This window comes from Alexandromys fortis, unplaced genomic scaffold (genome assembly GCF_014885135.2).
Source record: "Alexandromys fortis isolate MF-2015 unplaced genomic scaffold, M_Fortis_MF-2015_v1.1 scaffold_175, whole genome shotgun sequence".
NCBI lineage: Eukaryota > Metazoa > Chordata > Mammalia > Rodentia > Cricetidae > Alexandromys > Alexandromys fortis.
This window is the reverse complement of record NW_026068065.1, coordinates 2,764,410-2,787,673: the sequence shown is the minus strand read 5'-3', so window position 1 is coordinate 2,787,673 and position 23,264 is coordinate 2,764,410. Positions and strand designations below refer to the sequence as shown.

The 23,264-nt window shown below is 42.3% G+C and overlaps 1 protein-coding gene across 1 annotated transcript in view; it reads left to right on the top strand.

Moving 5' to 3' along the window:
* The window catches only part of LOC126487625 (adenylate kinase 9-like), a 103,348-nt gene that overhangs the window by 30,663 nt on the left and 49,421 nt on the right, over positions 1-23,264 (top strand). The window contains exons 6-12 of the mRNA XM_050120556.1: positions 3,701-3,886; positions 9,307-9,435; positions 11,489-11,563; positions 12,689-12,787; positions 15,269-15,408; positions 15,489-15,669; positions 19,647-19,791. Coding sequence (XP_049976513.1) covers positions 3,701-3,886; positions 9,307-9,435; positions 11,489-11,563; positions 12,689-12,787; positions 15,269-15,408; positions 15,489-15,669; positions 19,647-19,791 — 955 coding nt within the window. The remainder of the gene's footprint in view (positions 1-3,700; positions 3,887-9,306; positions 9,436-11,488; positions 11,564-12,688; positions 12,788-15,268; positions 15,409-15,488; positions 15,670-19,646; positions 19,792-23,264) is intronic.

Below are 23,264 nucleotides of genomic sequence, written 5' to 3'. Positions count from 1 at the left end.
TGGGACAAATAGATCCAGTTATGAAGCAAGTTCCAGCATATATTCTATATATCAGAACTACATAGCTAAATGAAAAGTCATCTATGTGACTACCCACAGATATATGTGCCCGTAAGATTGAGATGCAATCATGGGATTACATATACACATCACAAGAGAGTACATATTACAGTGCAGGTATAGGGGAGACACCAAACTGCTTCAGTAAAAGAGAACAACAGCTTTCAGAGTTGATGGTGCTGCAGACCTTGTCTGGACAGGATTAACCTCCATCAGACAGCCACACTTCTAGTGTATTGACATCTGAACACTAGCTGCCACCTGCTTCTCATGGCCTGTGACAGTTTATGATGGCTCAAAATAGATTTGGTCCTCAGCTCTGATGTTGAGACTCAAGGATGTGTCAGGGTCAGCTGTGAGAGAGGAAGCCTTCTAATGCTGAGTGTGCTGTCTTCTGTAGCCCTGCCACTGCTAACAGGCAGGAGTGACCAAAATCCTGAGTAGGCCAGGTGTGGTGATGCAGGGCCAGGTGTGGTGATGCAGGGCCAGGTGTGGTGATGCAGGCCAGGTGTGCTGATGCAAGCCAGGTGTGCTGATGCAAGCCAGGTGTGGTGATGCAGGGCAGCTGTGGTGATGCAGGCCAGGTGTGCTGATGCAGGGAAGCTGTGGTGATGCAGGCCAGGTGTGGTGATGAATGCAGAAGAATCAGCAGTTTGAATTTAGGCCTAGACTATGTAAAAAGACAAAAAAAATCCAATCAAACTCGAGAATGAGAAACATAAGAACATTTGCTACAGAAAAAGAAGATCAGCTTCATTAACTAAAACCAAACATAATGTCCAAGGAAGTAAAGTACAGATTACATAAGAAACTGAACTGGTAAAAAGAGAGCACACAGGCCATAGGCCCCAAACGCTTACTACATTAGAGTGCTGAATTTGGCTCTAATTTTCCTGATTTCGTTCCTGTTTTGACAAAATACCCTGACAAAAGCCAGGGAGAAAACTTTTGTTTTTTTTCAATTCTAGGTAAGGCCTCTGCTGCTTGGTTTTTATTTCCAGCTTGGCACAAAGTAGAGTTTCCTGGGAAGTGGAAACAGGACTCTCAGTTCAGAAATTTGTCCATCTCAGACCAGCCTGTGAGCATGTCTGTGGGGCATAACTGATGCAGGAGGTTCCAGCCCACAGTGTGTAGTGCCGTCCCCTGACCAGTGGTTCTGAAAGACCTCCAGATCGGGGAGACTCTCACTCAAGTCTCGGGATAACACGACCCCCCCCCCCGGAACTCAAAAGAGACCGTCCTTGCTGCAATCACAGGAGGTTTATTGACAGGACAGGAACCAGTGCACTGGGGCCCAGACTCATAACCCACGCAGGGGAGGAGTTCGACCTTGAGTAACTGGGAGAAGGGGTTTTTAAGGGAAGAAACCACAACCCAGTTATCCAAAGGGGGTAGGGAGGGCGTCATAGAAAATTCCGAAAATACCAGCGATGATCACAAGGGGGCAACTCCCTGTTTTTCAAGATTATTCTCAAGATTATAATCTAGCTTTATCTTCAGCTAGTTCCTGAAACAGAGTCACTAAACTTAGATTTTTTGGCTCTATTTTTCCTTCTAGAGGGGTCTGGATTTATCCGGGTCTTTCAGTTCTGGTCTCTATAAAATGCCTGCTGAGCTCTGAGTCAGAAAACAGGCCCCTCCTCTCTCTGTTTCTCTTTCTCTCTCTGCTTCTCTCCCTTCTCCCCTGTCCCCTTTCCCTTTCCTCTCCATAACCCACTAAATAAATACCCATTTTCTCTGCATGGCATGCCTAATAGGCCTCTTTCTCTCACCTGCCACGCAGCTCCCTGCCTGGGACTGGCTGCCTTCATGGTCTGCCATGGTCTTGTGCCGGCTGCCCACTGCCACCCCTTGGAGACCTGCAGTGTTTTACCACAACATATGGTGCTCGTGACTCAGTCAGGCTCTCTCCACGTTTCCTCCAGTCCTCAAGCAGGCCAGCTAAGGACACATAGAACCCTGGGCTTAGGAATCTGGTTTCTTCACAACAGCTCTGTGCATCCAGTTTTGTTCATGGCTTCCGGCAACTGAACTCAGGTCATCAGGCTTGCTCAGCAAGCAGTTTAACTCACTGAGCAATTCTCCGCCCCTTCATCTAGATTTTTTTTTTTAATTATACAAAGCATTCAGAGCAGGATCTGCAGTCTCACTGCATTGTGAACGATAAAGCACACAGAGAGTTCAGGGATGGATGGGAAGACCACGTGATTCTGTGATGCTTTTAGCCTGGGTGTATTTCCCTGATCTGCAAGGTATCAGTACTTCCCTTTGGGGGTGGCTTGCAAACTGAGAGAATCCATGCACACGGAAGCATCGTGAAAGATGGAAGTTATCTGTACACTTTGGTTTGGGCTTTGGTTACCATGAGGAGTAAGTTTACTCCATTTGCAGAATTTAAAGGCTAGATAATACAATCTTACAGCTGCCATTTCTGAATCTTATGAAATATTTTATCCATAAAGTGACAATAAATATGGCACATACATACATACACACACACATACACACACACACATATGTATTGGCAGAAGACACAAGACTTTCTTCTTCATTTTCCTTCATTTTAGCCTCTTTGAGCTAAAATAATAAAATTCTGTAAAACTTTGTAGATTAAACTGATTTTCTGTTCTTTTTTATTAGTTTCACTATTCTGCTAGCTCTTTCCTATTTAAAATGTCTGATAATTTTATATACATTAATTTTAGACAAATAAGCCTGTTAACCAGACCTGTAAATCATGTACTGACATTTGCCATGTACTAGAATTTAATGCAAAATACCACACTGTATTGTATTTGCTCAACTTTCAGGAAAATTTAAAATTTTTTGTTGTTTTTGTTTTTTGGGGTTTTGTTGTTGTTTTGTTTTGTTTTTTTGAGACAGGGTTTCTCTGTAGCTTTGGAGTCTGTCCTGGCACTGGCTCTGTAGACCAGGCTGGCCTCAAATTCACAGAGATCCACCTGTCTCTGCCACCCAAGTGCTGGGATTAAAGGTGTGTACCACCACCTGACAGAAAATTTTAAATTTATCTGGTGGATAATATGAAACAAGAAATAAAAGTTTATTTAAAAAATTTAAATTCAAGCAAAGCTGAAGTTTATTCAAAGAGGAGTGAAGCCCAAAGTGTTAGGGAAATCATGCCTAGGAAAGAGGCGTGTTGGAGAGATGGTTCAGTGGTTAAGAGCACCAGCTGCTCTTTCAGAGGACTCAGGTTTAACTCCCAGCATCCATAAGGTGGCTCACAACCTCTGTAACTCCAGTTACAGGGGATCTGATGACCTCTTCTGGCCTTCAGGGGTACCAGGCACATACACGGGAAACAGACATACTTTAGAGCAAAACACCCACACACATAAAATATAATAATAAAAACATTTTTTAAAAGAAACAATGATAGAAAGAAAGAAAAATCAAAGTTACACGTGTCTGAGCAATTGAGAAAAATAGACTTACGAAACTTCAACTTCGTGTCTGAGGTTCTATAAGAGACTACACTATGAGGTGAGACTTCCTGAGAAGCAAAGGTACAGAATCTCATCAAAGGATAATTATTCCACCTACCTCTCTAGGGTGGCCTCGCGTGAGGCTGCCTTCCTAGAAAATGAAATGTGTGACTGATTTAATCACATTGTTTCTGCAGTGTGGCGACTATGACTTATGTCAGAGAGTCTCTGGGCAGAGGCAGCACAGTTCCACAGGGTACATATACAACAGAGACCAGTGGGACCCTGAAATCATCGAGAGCCGCAGGAGACAGAAGAAGGAACCTCCCAAAGACGGAAAAGCTGAAGAGGAAGAAGAGGAAGAAGAACAAGAAGAGGAGGAGGTAATGTCTCAGGGTGGTCATTACCACATGACACCTTTGGAATCTTTTATGACTAAGTGACAGCCAGGGGAATGGCAGGTGCCAGAGAAAATGAAGGTTTTGTATATATATATATATATATATATATATATATATATATATATATATAGTGTCTGGAGGAGATTGATAAAAATACCTCATGTTTTCGGAACTATTTGAATTTTAAAATACATCCATCATTAAAAAGTAGTATATATTGATTACACAGAACAATGGGTTTTGTTTTGACATTTTCACACATGAATACAATGTTCCTTGACCACGCCTACCATCCCCATCTTTCCTATTTGATGACATCACCCCTCCCAATGGTCTTCTCTCCATCCAAATACTCACCTTTCTATTTCAGGTCTGATTTATGTTTTTATCCAGTTCTACACATGAGAGAGAAAACCATGCCGCTTTTCTTCCTGAGTGTAGCTATTTCACTTAGCACGATGAGGGGCTCCAGTTTTATTGCAACTGACATACTTGCACTCTTTATGGCAGAAACATACTGATGGGTTTGAAATATTATATATATAATAAAATATATGTGTATATGTATTCTAAAAACATGCACAGTACATTTTCTTTGCCCTCCACTAATAGGTGACCACATGGGCCGACCCCATGAACTTGGCTCTTGAGAGTAGTGCTGTAACAAGCACGGGTTGCAGGAACCTTTTGCACACTGACTTTGATCTCGTTGCTGTAGAAACCCACATGTGGCACAGCTGGATCATGCAGTCATTTGAATTTTAGTTTCCTGAGGAACTTCCACATTGCTTTCCATAGTGGCTAGACTAACTTACATTTATTTCCACTAAGAAAACATAAAGGTTCCTTTTCTTCTGCATCCCTGCCAGCAATTTTGGTTGTTTATTATCTCAATTATTGAGTTGGGTGAGATGGAATCTCAGTGTAGTTTTAATTTTGATTCTCAAGGTCAATAAGATACACATTTTCATGTATCTTCCCCCTTTTATTTATTTATTTTTTGAGACATGGTTTCTCCGTAGATTTTTCTGGTTCCTGTCCTGGAACTAGCTCTTCTAGACCAGGATGGCCTCCATCTCACAGAGATCTGCCTGCCTCTGCCTCCCAAGTGCTGGGATTAAAGGCGTGCGCCACCACCACCCGGCTCTTCCCCCTGTTATTAAACATAGATTCTTTTTTCATACAGTATAATCCAAATACAGTTTTTCTTCCATATATGTCTCCCAGCTCATCCCCACATCTGGGTCCTCTTCCTTCTGCCTCTCATTAGAAAAGAATAGGCTTCTAAGAGGTAACAACCAAACATAACAAACTATAATCAGGTGAAGTTAAAATCATATCCAAGTTGGACAAGACAAGCCAACAGAAGGAAGAACCCCATATGAGGCACAAGAATCAGAGACCAACTCATTCACACCCACAGGAGTCCCATAAAAACACTAACCTGGAAGAGAGAGTGCGTGTGTAGAGGAGCTGGTGCAGACCCCTGTAGGCCCTGTGATTGCTACTTCAGTCTCTGTGAGTTTGTGCTGAGTTGTTTTGTGAGTTTGTGCTGAGTTGTTTTAGGGCCCCCCTTCTCCTGGTGTCCTCCATTCCCTCTGCCTCTTACTTTCTATCTTTCTGCCTCCTCTTCCGTGGGGTTCCCTAGGCTCGGAGGGGAGGATTTGAAGGAGATATATCTCATGTAGAGCAGTGTGTTTCAAGTTCTCTCTTGGAGATGATGCCAAAAGGAAATCCCACACTAGCTCAGAATTAAGTATAATAAAGGGTTGTTTATTTAGGGGTAGACTCACAGATCACAATCCTCTGCTCTAACGGGGAACAGGAACCGAATCCAGCAGCCGGAAGAATGAGGGAATGAGCACTTTACATCGGCATTTATAATATAAGAGACCATGCCCAAGTGGGCGGGTAACTTAAAGGATTTCCTACAGCACACACTCTCTCTCTGTGTCTGTGGGTCTCTCTGTTCCCTTCTGCAGCAGGAGGAAGCCTTTCTGATGATGCTGACAAGGCACCGATCTATGAGTACAGGAGAATGTTATTAGGGGCCATTTTATTGTTACCTTCTTATTTTAGACCAGAAGTATTTGGTTTTATACTAGGTTCTCTGGGCTGTCTAGACTCTGGTTCTTAGTCACCCAAGCAATGTTAGATATGGGTTCCACCTCATGGGGTTCGTTTCTTCTAAAAGGTCTGTGCCACAATTGCCCTAGCATATTTTAGAGGCGGGACAGATTGCAGGTCAGTGGTTTTATTGTTGGGCTGCTGTTTGGTAGCCTGCAGAGTATCTTTCTGTGTCATTGACAATGGTACATAGGCGTGAAAGTTCTATGTAGGCGCCAACTTGATCTCTCCATGTTAAATGAGCTGTGTGGCTGTTGTCAGCAATGGGACCTTACTGTCAGTCATACTTGGCCCTAGAGGGTAAGGGTGGCCTGAGCCACACTGGAGATCCTGGATGACCTGAGAGGTTAAGGTCTGAAACTGGGGATGGTGTGACAGAGAGGTGGAATCAATAGCATCTAAAAGGGGTGATTTTAGGGATGCAAGGACCTTGAGGAGCTTTGAACTATTTTGACTGTGTCTATACCTAGGGTTTGAGAGCATGGGGTGTGTCCTCTCTGTATTTCCATCATTCTTGATGTGCAGCTGTTATAAATGCTGCCATAAAGTTTATCAATGACCTCCATCTCCCACCTGGAATGCCATGGGTTCTTAATACGATACAAAAGATTCCCAAACCTGCATAAAAGGTAGAATGCCTTCCTGAATATGTACCATGCTTCCACCCTACCAATAAGGACAGCCTCCAGAAGCCTTTGGCTAGCATCCAGTAATCCCTAGTTTGATCACAAAGGAAGCAAACATAGGTGGTACAAGGACAAGAATCTCCTTTTTGCCTCCTGCCGGTGGGCAGTCTTCAGATTCTGCCAAGCAAGGGGTCAGACTGAACTGTTCTGTACAGGTTTCCTAAACCTTTGGGATCTTAACATAACAATGACATCGTGGAGAAAGAAACCGGAAACGGTTTTCATGCCCTCAGGTTACTGTCTCACACTTTCACAGCTTGTGTTTGGAACACTGGCTTTCACCCTTTCCTACACCCTCAGAACTCACTTAAGCCTTCACATTCTCAGCCTTTGTAACACTTCTTGTACCGTCAGAACCTAGGGTATAACCATCTAACTATTTACCAGAGACACGAGTAATATTATTGAGAGCAGTCCTTGCTGAGCTAGTTCCTTTAAATCCATGGTTCTCAACCTTCTTAATGCTACAACACTTTAATACAGTTCCTCGTGTTGTGGTGACCCCGGCCATAAAATCATTTTATTGCCACTCTATAACTCTAATTTTGCTAGTGTTATGAATCATGTAAAGATCTGATATGTAGCCCTAAAGGAGTCGCGACCCACAGGTTGAGAACCTCTGCTTTATATCCTTTTGTTTTGCTCTCCTTTCTCTCTGTCACAGTTAGATGGCAAACCTGACACAAGACAGAGATTTGGGAGGACACCTTTAAGCGAACATGCTTGGCTCTAGAGGAGGGGGAGTCATAACTCCAGAGCCAGCATTCCAACCAAACAGAACAGCGTAAAACAACTTGAATATTATCCACATTCAAAAGACATTCAAATCCCTGCTAAACTGAATCTAGTGACCAGAAAGCCCAGAGATCAATTCTGAGCACTTGAGCACTGGCCATCAAAGCCACCATGGCCATTGACATTAGCTGTGGTGGCTGGTGCCTGGCAGTAGCAGAGAACGCAACAACAAAACCAATGAACATAGAACACAGACGCTCACACACTCAAAGGAGGCCAGTTCAAACCCAAACATGTGGTGTCCCCCAGCTTTCACATGTTCTACATAGTGTGATCCATTTCTGTCTCGGCTCCCTGCCAGTGGCCAGCTCCGGAGGTTGACAGGTTCCAGAGAGGAGGAAGGAGGGTGCTCCTTTATTTATACAGAATTTAGTAAGCAGGGATAGACTCTTCTCATCTCTGTTCCCAGACATGTGTTTAACTTCCTCTTGTGTATCTTTTAGTCATCTCTGGATAACACAGCAGAGTTACCTTTTACAGTCATTTTTCCTTATCAACCCCATAACCCAACTTCTAGGCAGCTCTTGCAGTTTCAAGTTTGCTAGAAAGGAAATCTCCAGCCCAGCCCAGGCAGATTTCCATGTCCCAAGCAGTGTATTGTTAACCCTTTATAGTCAGAGTGCCCAAGAAAAATCCTCAGGCCAAAGCTGCTGTGGTTATCATTCAATTTCTGGGCTAATACAATGTTTACATTTTATATCATTATGGAATTTATTTCCATTTATCTAATTCTGGCATTCTTTGGCTCCTTGGTCACATGACAGCACAGTGGCTTTGCAGGAGCTAACTTTTCTAAGAAAGGGAGGTCCTGACACTTCATTCTTTTATCAGTTTTTACCCTGTTCTTTGCCCATCAATATAAGCCCCTGTGTGGCGCAGAGGGAACTCCAGCCAATCTAAATTTGTTGCCGATATGCCACACAATCGCCCAAGCATAGAGGAGAAAGAGACTCGTACTTTGTTCTGATTATCTTGTTCCTGAGTGAGTTCAGGGGCAGATGTTTCAAGAATAGCTCAGAGCATCATAAAGGGGCCTCTGGCTTCTTTATGTGAGTCACAACCGCAAAGGCACAAGGAAGACTTTCAAGTAGATAAGAATATCTCCCTAAAAGCAGGAGGGGAACTATGTTCAGGACTTTCCTTGGGAAGTTTAGAAGCTGTACTCCTGGGAGAAGGCATAAATGATTCATAAGAATTTTTTTATCAACCCAATATCTTCAAGTTATACATGTATTAAAACCTACCAAGTAGTAACTTGCAAGATTCAAAACCAAAAGTAGCATGGTAGCCAGGAAGAATGCACTTTGCTGCAACTGTGCATTCATCCAACTTCTAAACACACTGTGCCTTTAGGGAGGCTTCAGAATTGTCTTAAAGTTCTACATCCTCAGTGCAGCCTGTCAGTATTGTATAGGAAGCTCCTGAACAGCGCTTCTGATTTAGTAGGCATGCCAGAGCTGCTCACTGGATGAGTGAACGCATGGACCACAAGCTCGGGTGTTCAGGGACTCCAGTTTCCCTCTACCTCAAAAGAGATGGCTTTTCTCTCAAAGAGATCCTTTCCACTGTTCTGCTTATTGAGAACAAAAAAAAATAGCAAGAATCAAGTTGATTTAAAGTTCAGTTTCCAATGAAGACACCCAGGAGTGCTCCTTCTTTAACATCTAAGGTCTTCAGTGTCCATCCTTCCTCCGAAGTGTCCAAGATGGTGTTCTGAGATGCCCCTCGTAGGTTAGATAATAATTTCCCTAAAGATTTCAATTCTGTCTCTCCCTTCTATGTTACCCCTCTTAGGCATTTATGGCTGAAATGCAGGTGGTGGCCGAAATTCATCAGTACCTGGTTCAGAGACCTGAGGATTTCCTGGAGAACATTGAAAATACTGTGAAACTATATAAGGACATCCTTCTTAGTGCTTTAGAAGTAAGAATGGGACATTGCTAAAGTGGGAATGTTGACGCTTGTGATTTGTCTTTGATGAAAGACCTCAGAAAAGGCTGTGACCTCCACATCTCTTCCTTTTTTAAAGGTGTACTTATGAGAGAGAGAGAGAGAGAGAGAGAGAGAGAGAGAGAGAGAGAGAGAGAGAGAGAGAGAGAGATTGCGTGTTTATGTCCACATGTTTTCAGGAGCCTGTGAGGGCCGGAAGAGGGTACAGGAACCTGGGCTGGAGTTGCAGGCCGTTTTGAGCCACCACATGGGCAATGGGAACTGAACTCAGGTCCTCCACGAGAGCAGCAGTACTCTGAACCACTGAGCCATCTCACCAGCCCCCAAGTCTCTTTTTCTCCCATCCATGTTATTTTACTCCTACAAAGCACCTCTGTGCGTCTCAGGATACATTAAATACGTTTTTCAAAAGTCACTAGGCTGTTTACAGAGAAGGGGTATGAATGTGGACCTCACCAACAAGGCGAAAAGTTAAAACAGATCCCGTTCTTCAACTCAGTTTGTCAGACTGCAAAAGCTAAAATAGACAGTGATGGGGGAACGAATGGACATTCCCTTTCTGTGACTGCAGGAATGAATGGACATTCTCTCTCTGTGATGGGGGAACAAATGGACATTCTCTTTCTGTGACGGCGGGAATGAATGGACATTCTCTTTCTGTGATGTCAAGATTGAATGGACCTTCTCTTTCTGTGATGTCAAGAACGAATTGACTTTCTCTTTCTGTGATGTCAAGAACAAATGGACATTCTCTTTCTGTGATGTCAAAAACGAATGGACGTTTTCTTTCTGTAATGCAGGGAATAAATGGACATTCTCTTTCTGTGCTTGTGAGACTTTTGAATTATACAGTCTTTCAGAAAACCAATAAACAATGCCAGCTAACATTAAATTCTTTTAGAAACCTCTCCTTTTTCAGTGTCTGAGGCTATAGTGAAAAGACACTCAGCAGGTGGTGTCCAGGGCGTGTATTGTGTAGTATTTATGTCAATGAGGAGGGCACAGAATAAAAAGGATGAAGACTGTGGTTGTTGTACGTCCAATTACTTTGATAATATGTTTTTCATTTTAAAAGTAAGTAGAAGCGATTAGCAAGCTATTATAATCTACTTAAATGTGAAATAGCAGAGGAGTGTTGAGTGAGAGCGGTAGCCATGCAATGGAATCCTGTACAACCGTGAAGACGTGATGTGGGCACGAACTTGTAAATATATAGGGGAGTATTAGTTATAATGTTTCATGGGAAAGTAGGCTCCAGAGTTTCATATACATTGTGATCTCAAATATGCAAAATATATTTTTCACAGATTAAAAGAAGGATGGGAATTAGTAATAGCTATAGTTTCCTTTCAGTGCCTACATTAAAGATGTTTTTCTGGTTGGGCCGGGGTGGCGCACACCTTTAATCCCAGCACTCGGGAGGCAGAGACAGGCGGATCTCTGTGAGTTCGAGGCCAGCCTGGTCTACAAGAGCTAGTTCCAGGACAGGTTTGAAGACAGAAAAAGATGTTTTTCTTTGTAATCTTCTGTTCTATTTAAAAACGTGTGCTCTACAATAATAAAAGGTGCAGCATGCTGCTTAGATGATCCTATTATCTAGATGAAGGAAGTACATGATTTAAAGTTAATCAGCTTTCTCTGTAGCATCAAAAATAGCAAAGCTGCAGTTATATGCTGCAAAATGCCCCCAAAACCTTTTGTATTGGGAAAGACTTTTAAACTTTGGGAAGCAGAAAATGAGGGGGGGGGGAGGACAGCAGCAGGGGCTGGAGGTGTAGCTCAGTGGTCGAGCAGTAATCTAGTCTGCAGATCCTCAGCACCTCAAGCAAAATTCATGCTAAAAACAGAGCAAGGTAGCTCTGTGCTTGCAAAAGATCTGCCCAGTGCTGAAAATGACATGCTTTATAACCAGCACAAAGTGAACTAATTAGCTCTTAAGATTTCCTATTTGCTATTAAGATTTTTATCTGGCATTCAGCTTCCCCCATGATCCTGAGTTACCAGGTTTCTATTTGGTTTTCTCCAGGAGCTAATGGCTGAGCACAATCCCCAGTATCTCATTGAGCTGGATGGGAATAAGTCCCCCGAGGAGCACTTCACGGTGAGTGCGGGGGTGGGGGGGGCTCTCAGCACAGATGTCTTGCAGTTGGACGATTCCCAAATCTTCCAGAACTGTACTTGTTTTGTTCTAAACTCTCCTGAGAGTTTAGAACCGTTAATCTTTTCGTCTTGACACTTTAAAATGCCATGTTGCATTTATTCATCTGTTCATGTTTAAGGCAAAACTATATTTGAATTTAAAATTTCTCTGTGACCACTGTGTCTTTTCCAAGAAGAGAAAAAGCAAATGGCAGACGGAAGTGGGGGATGGGAGACTGAACATCAGTAGTCATTAAGGGCATGCAGCTGAACACCGAGATGGATGCCACTTCATGCACACTATGATGGCCAGAGATTTTTGTTATGAGATTCTAGGTGTAATACCTAGCACTATGGATTAATGAATAACTCAAAACACGATAACTATTTTCTAAATCTCCTACGTTTCTGGCATAATGATGAGCTCTAGGAATGCATTATGGGAAGGACGTTGATGAATCCATGAACGACTCCCATTATACAGCATCCAGTATATTGAGGAAAATACATATACAAGTGGTAGTTTGTGTTATAGTTAGAGACGTATCATTCTAGATAAGTTAAGGTCATATTTAACTAGAATGTCCTAGTCCAATAAGGACAGCCTCAGTCAGAGAGGCAGAAGGTAACAGTGTGGCAACAGAGGGAGAGGGTAGAGACCGGAGTCATGCATACAGAAGACAAGAAACACCAAAGGGCTGGGGCTGGGGCTGGGGCTGGGGCTGGCGCTCGGTAGGTTCCGAGCATGTTTAGCATGGGTAAAGACCCAGCTTCCATCTCCTGCACTGCACAAAGCAGACGTTATGGCATGTGCTGTAGCCCCAGCATGTGGGAGGCAGAGACAGGCAGTTCAGAATTACAAAAGCATCCTCAACCACATGTCAAATTCAAGCACAGCCTGAGATACATAAAATGTTGACTCAAAAGAGAAAAATATTTTTTTTAATTTTTTAATAATATGAAAGATCACTAGCAATGCATAGAAGCTAGGAAAGGGATGTATGAACTTGTCTAGGCTGGACCCCAACAGATGTCATCCCAGAGTGTGGCTTGCGACAATATTCAAATGTCTGTTCTTTATATTTAGACAGTCATAGAACGGCTGAAATACCTGAATCTTAGAAGAGCCGCCGTTATCACCAAGCTGCAGAGTACAGAAGAAGAAATGAATGACATAGTAGACACGGTGAGCTCAACTGGCCGATCTAGAAACATGTCTGTTCTGTGTTATCTGTGTCCTTAGCCCCTAACTCTTAAAATCTTAAGGTCTAAGAGGATACCTCTCCATAAAGATATCTTCTTCCAGGAAGAAACTATGATCTCAACACAGTATTTTTTGTTTTGTTTTGTTTTGTTTTGTTTCGAGACAGGGTTTCTCTGTAGCTTTGGAGCCTGTTTTGGAACTTGCTCTGTAGTCCAGACTGACCTTGGACATGAACTTGAGAACATAAAAAGGAGCTGGAGAAATAACTCAGTGGTCAAGAGCAATAGTTACTCTTCCACAAGGGGGTCAACAGCCATTAGTAGCTCCAACTCTGGGGATCCGAGGCCTCTGGCATCTTTAGGCACCTGCACTTGCATACACAAACCCCTGTGTGTGCACACACGCCTACACATCTTTAAAATTAAAATACGTTCAGTATTACTGATGGTGGGGAACTGGCAGTCCAAAGCCTAGTGATATCCCGTCTCACATGAAGAAGAACATTACGTAATGTGTTAGCGAGCGTGGGAGATCATGGAACTCTTTGGCATTGTTGCTTGGGATATTGAATGAACTCAGATTAGGGTTCAAAGGGGACACTGAGAATTAACAGGAATTAAGAAGTTTATTACAAGAATTACTAGTGCCATGGACAGACAGACAGAGAACAGTATAGTCGGGACTCTGAGGGAAGAGCAGGCTCCATTGCCAGAGATAGCATGGTGGACTCTGGAGAGAGTAAACCAGGGCTTAGGGGCAAAAGCAGGAAGGAGTCTCTTCTTAGATCTTCCTGAGAATGGGGGAGGTCTCAGAGTGCACACTGATAGCAGGGCTCTCGATTCCTAGGAGGCAGGGAAAAGGTGCAGAGAGCAGGATGTGTGACCAAATATCCCTTTGACATAAACTCAGTTCCAAGTGGGAGACCCTGGTACCTGGAAGTCTATTAGGTGGAGAGGTAAAGCCAACATCTCGGTAGGGTGCCTGGGGGACTGTACAGGGGGGAGGCAGCTGCGGGTGCCAGGCCTGAGCAGGAGGCACACTCTAGCGCAGTCTTATGTAATACTACAGATACAAAATGGTCCCCTGCTTCTTAAAACAGCTGAGTGGTTCCTCAGAAAAGGATCCAGTAATTTACTCTTAGACATTTCCTCCGAGCAGGAATGCAAACAGAGTCAGGAAAGTTATTGTCAAATCGCCAGAAGGTGGAACCCTGCAGCATCCATCAGTGAGGGAGTGGTTGAGAAAAAGTCTATGCACACAGAGTGGAATACTGTCTGGCCCTGAAAAGCTTTGAGCCAAGTGTGACGGTGCACATCTGTAATCCCAGCACTTGGGAGGCAGAGGCAAGCAGAAGTCTGTAAAGTCAAGGCCAGCCTGGTCTCAAGAGCAAGTTCAGCCAGGGCTACATAGTGAGACCCAGTCTTAAAACAAAGAGTTTGAGGCCAGCGTGGTCTATGGAATGAGTTCCAAGACAGCCAGGGTTGCACAGAGAAATCTTGTCTTGAAAAAACAAGAAATAACAACAACAAAAACAAAATCCAGAAGCAGAAACAAAACAATCAACCAAACAACAACAGAAAACAGCTTAGACCCGGATTCATTCATTAACTGTAGAGTCTGGCACATCTTAAAAGTTGATCAGTTGGATATTTTCAGATGCGGAATATATGTAGAGCTGTAGATGACATTTATTACCACATGAGAGAAAATTGTAGGGTGAGCTGTAGGCTGCGTTCCTGCCGCCCGGCTCCTAGCCGCCAGCTAGCTTATGCTCCAAAATAATTACACGGAAACTGTATTCATTTAAACACTGCTTGGCCCATTTCTATTAATGTGTGTAGCACCATGAGATGGTGATTTACCAGGAAGATTCTAGCCTACGTCCATCTTGGGTCGGAGCTCCATCGTGACTGCTCTGGAGAGGGGAGGCATGGCGTCTGAGCTCACTTCCCTTCTTCCCAGCATTCTGTTCTGTTTGTTCCACCTACCTATGTTCTAACCTATCAGGCCAAGCAGTTTCTTTATTACTTAACCAATGAAATCAACAGATTGATATATGGTATTCCCACATCAGAAAATTATCTGTAAAATTCAAATAAGATTTGCTTAATGAAATGACAACTGGATGGGAGAGATAGCTAAAGTGATTAAGGCATTTATCACCAAACCTGATAACCTGAGTTGAAACTCTGAAACCCGCGTGATGGAAGGAGAGAACCGATAGCACTCTGTTCACACGCGTGCACGCGCGTGTGCGCGCACACACACACACACACACAGATGTAAAAGAATTTAAAGCTAATCTTATTAAATAAACCTTGAATGAGTACAGAAACTAGAGCCAACATGTGTATTCTAAATTGTGCTTTAGTTAAGTACTAGCAAACAAATAGGAACTGTCCGGTCCCGCTGCTGTCAGCAGAGCCGAGGCTCACGTTCTGAGGTAGCATCTGTGCTTCACAGGAAGATCTGTTCCGTACACTCTCATCTTACAAACTCATCGCGCCACGGTACAGATGGTGCCGCAGCAAGTGGGGGCGTTCTTGTCCCATGGCCTTGAAGGATGGGAACATTTATTCGGGATCAGCCGATTATTCTGTGAGGTTAGTAAGCTTTCTAGAGCCTACATTTTAAACCTGCCCATGATGCTTTCTGTCGTTTACTCTTATGGGTGTATTTTAAGTTTTCTAGGGAAAATGTACTGCCTTTCTTCTGAAGAAACACTAAGATCATTTTCGCTGAACCCCCGTCCCTGCCTTCTACCACCTATGCCCATCCCGCCATGTAAAATCTTTGTATTTGGGCCTGTCAGCTCAGGGAAAACAACGCTGTGCAACCTGATTGCAGAATACTTCAAAGGCAAGGTAACTATTTGTCTAGCCATTGTTTTAGCTGTAGAGTTTTGCTGAACCTGATACTTGTACTGGGGTTGCTGTAGCAAAGGCATCTCCCCACTGTCATGGGCTCTTCTATCTGCAATCCCGCCATGCTTCCTACAGCCCCATATCTCAGCCCCCATCTCCTGAGTCATCTCCCCCTGGGTCCATCCCACTGCCCTCCACCCCCAGTTTCAGGCCTATATTCATTCTTGGTGATTCTGGTACCTGCAAATACTGTTCTCACAGCATCCTAGCCTGTCGGCACCTTTCCCTCTCCTCTCCCGTGATCTTGTCTCAACTCTAAAATGTAAGGAAATTATACTTAACATAGCAGTAAGGCAGCTAAAAGCAGGCGGGTTTGGACTATAACTAAAGGTAAAGACAAAAGATTTAATATAAGTTGGAACCTAGAGAAGATCAGTGTGTGGAGAGCGCTCCCTGTGACACCAAGCTTAGCAGAATGGCGGGGTGGTCAGGGAAATCAGGTGAGTTCTGAGAGCGTTCAACACGCAGCCGAGGGAAGGACAACGTTGTCTACTTGTTCTTAACTTTTTTATTATGAAATACGAAAAATGAACAGAAAAGAGAAACGAATAGAATTTTCATAAAAGTAAATCCCCATATTACTGACCACTCAGAGTAAATACAGAATATTCTCTGTGCCCACAAGTATTCTTCATGTTTCTTCCATGTCCAAGTCTCTACACACCCCACATGTCCCAACGAGGTAACTACAAGTAGCTAACTTCCACCCTCTTGTAGTTTTAATATGGAAGCATATATCCAATGCCTTAGCTTAGTTTTATGTGTGTTTTTTTTAAACTTTATGAACCTACTTTATATCCTCTATGCCTGGTCTTCAGCGAACACTATGACTGTAAAAGTCACCCACGTCACTACTTGTAGCTAGAGTTCATTCATTTTGTTCTTGTTTTATTCTATTGATTGACTATAGTTTGGAAACAATTGAATATTTGGAAAAAAACTTGGGCTTATTTCAGATTAATGCATTATAAGTAATTCTCATAAACATTCTTGTATGAGTCTCTTGCATACACGTGCATAGCCATGCTTTGGAAATCTGTCTAACAGGACTGTTGCTGGGACTTGAAACTATGTGTGTATGGTCTTTCAGTGTGTATAGACAATCCCAAACCAGCTCTGCTAACTTACACACCCGTGAGCTGACTGTAAGGCCTGTTATTCCATCCCTGTGACACTTGTTTGGGGGGATCTTCCTAATTTTAACTACTCGAGAGTGTCTGGTGATATCTCATTTACCTAATACTTCGGAAAGTTGGATATTTTCATGTTTATTGGCCATGCACACATTGGCTTTCAAAGTGGGTGTCCACCTATCTTGCCCATTTTAATGTACTTCTTATATTTTAGTAGTTTCTCAGGGTTCATGCTTGTGTATCCTTTTGTTATATAAACATTATGCATATTTCTGTCATTTTGTAGTGACTATTTCACTTTTTAGTGGCATATGTCCCCTTTTCATTTCCAGTTTTATTACTTTGACTCCTCCATCTTTCCTTTTCTTCCTCAGGCTAAGAGTTTTTTGACCTAGTTTATTTTTACAAAGAACCAAAATTTTAATTCATTGCTTCTTTATATTTTTCTTGTCGTCTCCATTTCATTTACCTTTTCCCTAGCCTTTGTTGGTGCTTTGGGGATTGGCTTGGCGGTTTCCTGAAGTTGTGAGGTGCATCGTTATTTATTTAAGAGTGATCTGATTTTTTTTAATCTAAGTACTCACAGCTATAAGTTTCCCTCTTAGCCTTTGCTGTGTCCCCCCAAAGTACTAACTAATAAGTTGTGTTTTCATTTACATTTATATTCTAGGAATTTTTTAATTTCCTCCCACTTTTCTTCAGTGACCCTGACCATTCAAGAGTATATTGTCTCAGGAGCTAGAGAGAGAGCTCTGTAGTTAAGAGTGCTTTCTGACCTTTTAGAGAATCAAGTTCAGTTGCCAGCATCGTATCAGGTGCCTCAGGATTGCCTGCGATTCCAGCTCTAAGGGATCAAGGCCTTCTCTTGATCTTCATGGTCACTCACGTATATGTGTCATACCTAGAGACACACACATACAAACACATAAATGAAAACCTTAAAATAAAAATTTAAAGGGTACTGTCCAGTCTCCAAGTGTTTGTATACCTTTTGTGGTTTCTCTTGTTATTAGTTTCCAAGAAATTATTTAAACTCTTTTGTATTTGTTAAGACAGCTTTCGTGGAATATTCTTTAACTTCTGTTAAAGCCATCTGGTCTACAGTGCAGATTAATTTTCAAGTTTCTTTGTTGACGTTTAGTCTGGATGACGGATCAACTGGAGAGAGTAAGGTGTAGAAGTCACCCACTAGTATTGCATCAGGACCTCCCATCTTTTTATGGAAGTTGGAGCCACAGAATTTGATGTATATATTTCCTATGTTGTGTCTTCTTGGTGTACTGCTCCATTTATTAATACATATTGACCACCCCTATTCTTTATGGAATAGTTTTGAACTACTTTTATCAGAACAGCTGTGCCAAGTGTTTTGGCTTCCGCCTGCTTGGTAGCTCTGCTTCCTGACTTTTGCTCTCAGCTATGAGTGTCTTTGCTGGTGAGCTGGGGTGTTTTGGTTTGCTTGTTTTGTTTTCTTCAGAGGTTCAGGTTCTGCTGAATTTCTCCTCTTTGCTCCTGGCCTTTCCATCCTCCGTTCTGATGTCCTCGGTCACACAAGGACTTTCTCATCTGTTTCATCTGCTGTCCTTTCCAGTCCTCAGACTGATTTTCTTACCCCAATATTCTGATTGTCTGTGCATCCTCTCGGGTCGCTGGCCATTCCCATAAACGTTTAAGTCTTGACACAGTACTTTACTCATCTCAGGACTTTTGAACTCGGTGTCTGGTTCTAAAGGAGTATGCTACATAAGACATGTCATAGTAATATCATCATTCGATTTTAAAGATTATTATTACATGAAAGCAAAAGGGGAGTAGTTGGAAAGAGGGAGGTGTCAGAAGATTGGGAGGAGACAGTAAAGAGTGATAGCCAAATATATAAGGCAAATACATATATATGCATATATATGCAACCTGAATATATAAATAATTTATATTTATTTATATTTTATACAAAAATATGACTGGTTCCTATGAATGAATTACCTTAAAATTGGTGAAATTGGGGCTGGAGAGATGGCTCTGTGGTTAAGAGCACTGGCTGCTCTTCCAGAAAACCCAGGTTCAGTTCCCAGCACCCACCTAGCAGTTCACCACCAGCCATAACTCCAGCCCCGTGAAATCCAGCATCCTCTCCTGGCCTCTGAGGGCATCACATGCATGGAGTACACAGGCATACATGAAGATAAAACACTTACATGTATAAGAACAAAATAAGGAGATGCTCGTGGTTCAGAGCACTTACTGCCTGTGCAAAGGACCCAGGTTTGATTCCCAGCACCCACGTTCCTAGCTTGGTGGTGTCCAAGCATCCATAACTCCAGTTTCCAGGGATAAAACATACACATAGTACATATATATGTGCATGTAGTCAAAATACTCAATACACATGAAAATAAATATTTTTTTTAAAAAAAGTCAAGACTAGGTGGCTGGAAAGATGGTTCAGTGAAGAACACTTGCTCTTCCAGAGGATCCAAATTCAGTTCCCAGCACCCACATCCATTGTAACTCCAGCTCTGGGGACCCGAGCCCTCTCGCCTCTGCAGGCATCTGTACACATGTGCCCACACCCACATGCATATACGTAGTTAAAAATGATGAAAATACATTTTTAAAAATACAGATTTTTTTAAATCAGTGAATTTGATACATAATTTCAAAGATGCTATCTATTTTTTGAAAACAGATAAATAGGTAGACAGACAGACAAATAGACAGATGGGAAATGTCTTTTATATTCACGGGACCTTGAGCGTACACTAACTTTATTGAATATTTCCACAGGTAGTTGACTACGCTAAGCTTGTTCAGCCACGTTTTGATGACGCCCGTGAAAAGCTGATTAAGGACACCGTAATGGAGGCCACCGCCACGGCTATCAAAGCTGTGAGAGAGAAGCTGCTTATGGAACAGCAAGCTAGGAAGCAAGGTGGATCCTGTTCCCGTTTCACAATCTGTGTGCCTCGGTGGACAGCAGGCTTGGCTGGTGGAGGGCGGGACCGCTAGTTAGCCATCTTAGTGACCTTGCCGTCCGCACTTTAGTCTCTCAGTGACTGGCTGAAGGAATGAGAAGAAATGGATTCACAACCCAAAGCGTTTTTTTCTGGAGCCTTAAGGAAAGGCACGTTTGAATGTGTCTTTCTTCAAGGGTCTACCTACTTCGCAGAGGCTGAGCAGTGCTTGTGACTTCATCCGCACTGGCAGTTAAAACAACCCTCACTCGACCCCTATCGTGTCTGCTGTTTAACACCGTACACCAGCCTTGATATTGCTAAATCTTTCTATTTGGAAAACACTAAGTTCAGTGACATGGTAAACACAACTCTCCAATTGTACAGGTGACAGTTAAATGGCTCTAAAGCTAATACAGAAACTTCACACACAACACTTGACCCCTCCCCTTCCCTTTCCAAAGCCCAGCTCCTGACCAGGTCACTCACTGCTGATCGTGATATTTTAGGGTAAACACAAAAGTGACCTTTACTTGATTGTTTTTCTTTAGGAAAATGAGAGTTCTAATTTCATGACTATTTTTGTAATTGATAGAGGGGTTTGGTTGAACTGAGATCTCTAATTGTTGTCTGCTCTTCTTACATACACATATGTGTACACATGCACATACATATACATCCATATATCCATCTGGCCTGGAACTACGTAGCCCAGGCTAATCCTGTGTTTAAATCTTCAGTTCTCCTCTGCCGCCCGTTGAGTGCTGGGATCACAAGTGTGAGCCGCCATGCCTGTTGTAACCGAATTGCCTTGGTTCCATACTACCTACACACCGTGTGGTATCTTCACATTTAAAGATCTGGATCCAAAATTTGAGATCAGCTCCAACAATTTTAGACTAGATTTGGTTGCCGCTCTTCAGTTTCCTAGAGCCTCGGGCAGCACAATTTTACATCACAAGACTTTTTCTTTCACTTCTGATATGCTTTTTCTGATGAAACATTTATTATTACAAAAATAATGATACGTAGTGTATTTTGAGCACTTACTACACAATAAAGTTGTGCTAGTTCCCTTGCATGTAAGACCTATATAATCTTCATAAATCTTTTACCTTAGTTTCAGTGGATAAAGAAACTTAGCTTTAAAAAAAGGCTGTAGAAGTTGCCCATGGATGAGAGCCAGCGAATCCCTAAGATTCACTTCACTGTGAAGTCTGGGGCTGGAATTGCAGGGGCTGCAAGCCGTCTGACGCGGGTGCTGGAAAACCAAACTCATGTAATAGAAGGGCTTCAAGTGTTCCTAGCCCTTGAGTGACCACTCCACCCTGCTAAGTATAATTTAAAGATCTCAAGTGTTTCTCCTTGAGAATGATTTTATCTTTTCAGCATCTAGCAAGACAACCTTAATGATTTGCATGCTTTGACCTGTTCATTTGATCAGCAACACTGTACTCCAACATCAAGTTATTTTTTAATTTCTAATATACATCTTACTTAGTCATGGTATATTAAAACTATTTAAAATTTTGTTTATTGAGACTCTTCTCAACATCCAGAGTGTAACTAGTTTATAGCAATCTTTTTTGGTTTTATGGAAGATTTTGTTATGAAACGTATTATGGCATATTTCATTTTTGTGGTTTATTTGTTTGGCTTTCTGTATAAACTTAGAGGTTTTCTGGCATTTCTTGTTTTGAAGTCACTCAATAAGAAATTAACCTCTTTTTCCTGGTGCTGTTGGATTTTCACTAAACAAGGACTTTTTTATTGATTTTATTGAGCTCTCCATTTTTCTCTGCTCTCCTCCCTTTCCTCTCCTCCTCCCCTTCAACCCTCTCCCATGGTCCCTCTGCTTCCTATTTACTCAGGAGATCTTGTCTTTTTCTACTTCCCATGTACATTAGATCTATGTATGTCTTTCTTAGGGTCCTCATTGATGTCTAGGTTCTCTGGGATTGTGATTTGTAGGCTGGTTTTCTTTGATTTATGTTTAAAAACCACTTATGAGTGAGCACATATGATAATTGTCTTTCTGAGTCTGGGTTACCTCACTCAATATAATGTTTTCTAGATCCATCAATTTGCCTGCAAATTTTAAGATGTCATTATTTTTTCTGTTGTGTAGTACTCCATTGTGTAAATGTACCACATTTTCCTTATCCATTCTTCAGTCAAAGGGCATTTAAGTTGTTTCCAGGTTCTGGCTATGACTAACAATGCTGCTATGAACATAGTTGAGCACATGTCCTTGTGGCACAATTGAGTATCCTTTGGATATATACCCAAAAGTGGTATTATTGGATCTTGAGGAAGGTTGTTTCCTAATTTTCTGAGAAATCACCATACTGATATCCAAAGGGGTTGTACCAGCTTGCACTCCCACCAACAATGCAGGAGTGTTCCCTTTACCCCACAACTTCTCCAGCATAAGTTGTCATCAGTGTTTTTTTTTTTTAATCTTGGCCATTCTTACAGGTGTAAGATGGAATCTCAGAGTTGTTTTGATTTGCATTTCTCTGATGACCAAGAATGTTGAGCTTTTCCTTAAGTGTCTTTCAGCCATTTTAGATTTCTCTGTTGAGAGTTCTCTGTTTAGATCTATACTCCATTTTTTTATTGGATTATCTGTACTTTTGATGGCCAATTTCTTGAGTTCTTTGTATATTTTGGAGATCAGACCTCTATCTGATGTGAGGTTGGTGAAGGTCTTTTCTCATTCTGTAGGCTGTCATTTTGTCTTGCTGACCATGTCCTTTGCTTTACAGAAGCTTTTCAGTTTCAGAATGTCCCATTTATTAATTGTTTCTCTCAGTGTCTGTGCTACTGTGCTACTGGGGTTATATTTAGGAAGTGGTCTCCTGTGCCAATGCATTCAAGTGTACTTCCCACTTTCTCTTCCATAAGGCTCAGTGTGGCTGGCTTTAATTTATGTTGAGGTCTTTGATCCATTTGGACTTGATTTTTGTGCATGGAGGTAGATATGGGTCTATTTTCATTCTTCTACATGTTGATATCCAGTTATGCCAGCACCATTTAAACCATTTAAACAAGAACACTCTTGACTATTTATTGTGTCTTTCTTCTTTCTGGGTAGCCTATAAGCCTGTGAAAGCATCCATCATCCTTCCTAGAACTTTTCAGAAGAGCCCAAACTGACATGGCATGACACCCTAATGTCCATCTAGATGATTGTCTTAGTTAGTTAGGGTTCATTTGCTGTGAAGAGACACCATGACCATGTCTACTCTTATAAAGGAAAAATTTAATTGCAGTGGCTCACTTATAGTTTCAGAGGCTCAGTTAATCATCACCATGGGAGCACGGTGGTGTGCAGACAGACATGGTGATACGGCAGCTATGCTGGTGTGCAGGCAGACACGGTGATACTGCAGCTATGCTGGTGTGCAGGCAGACATGGTGATATGGCAGCTATGCTGGTGTGCAGGCA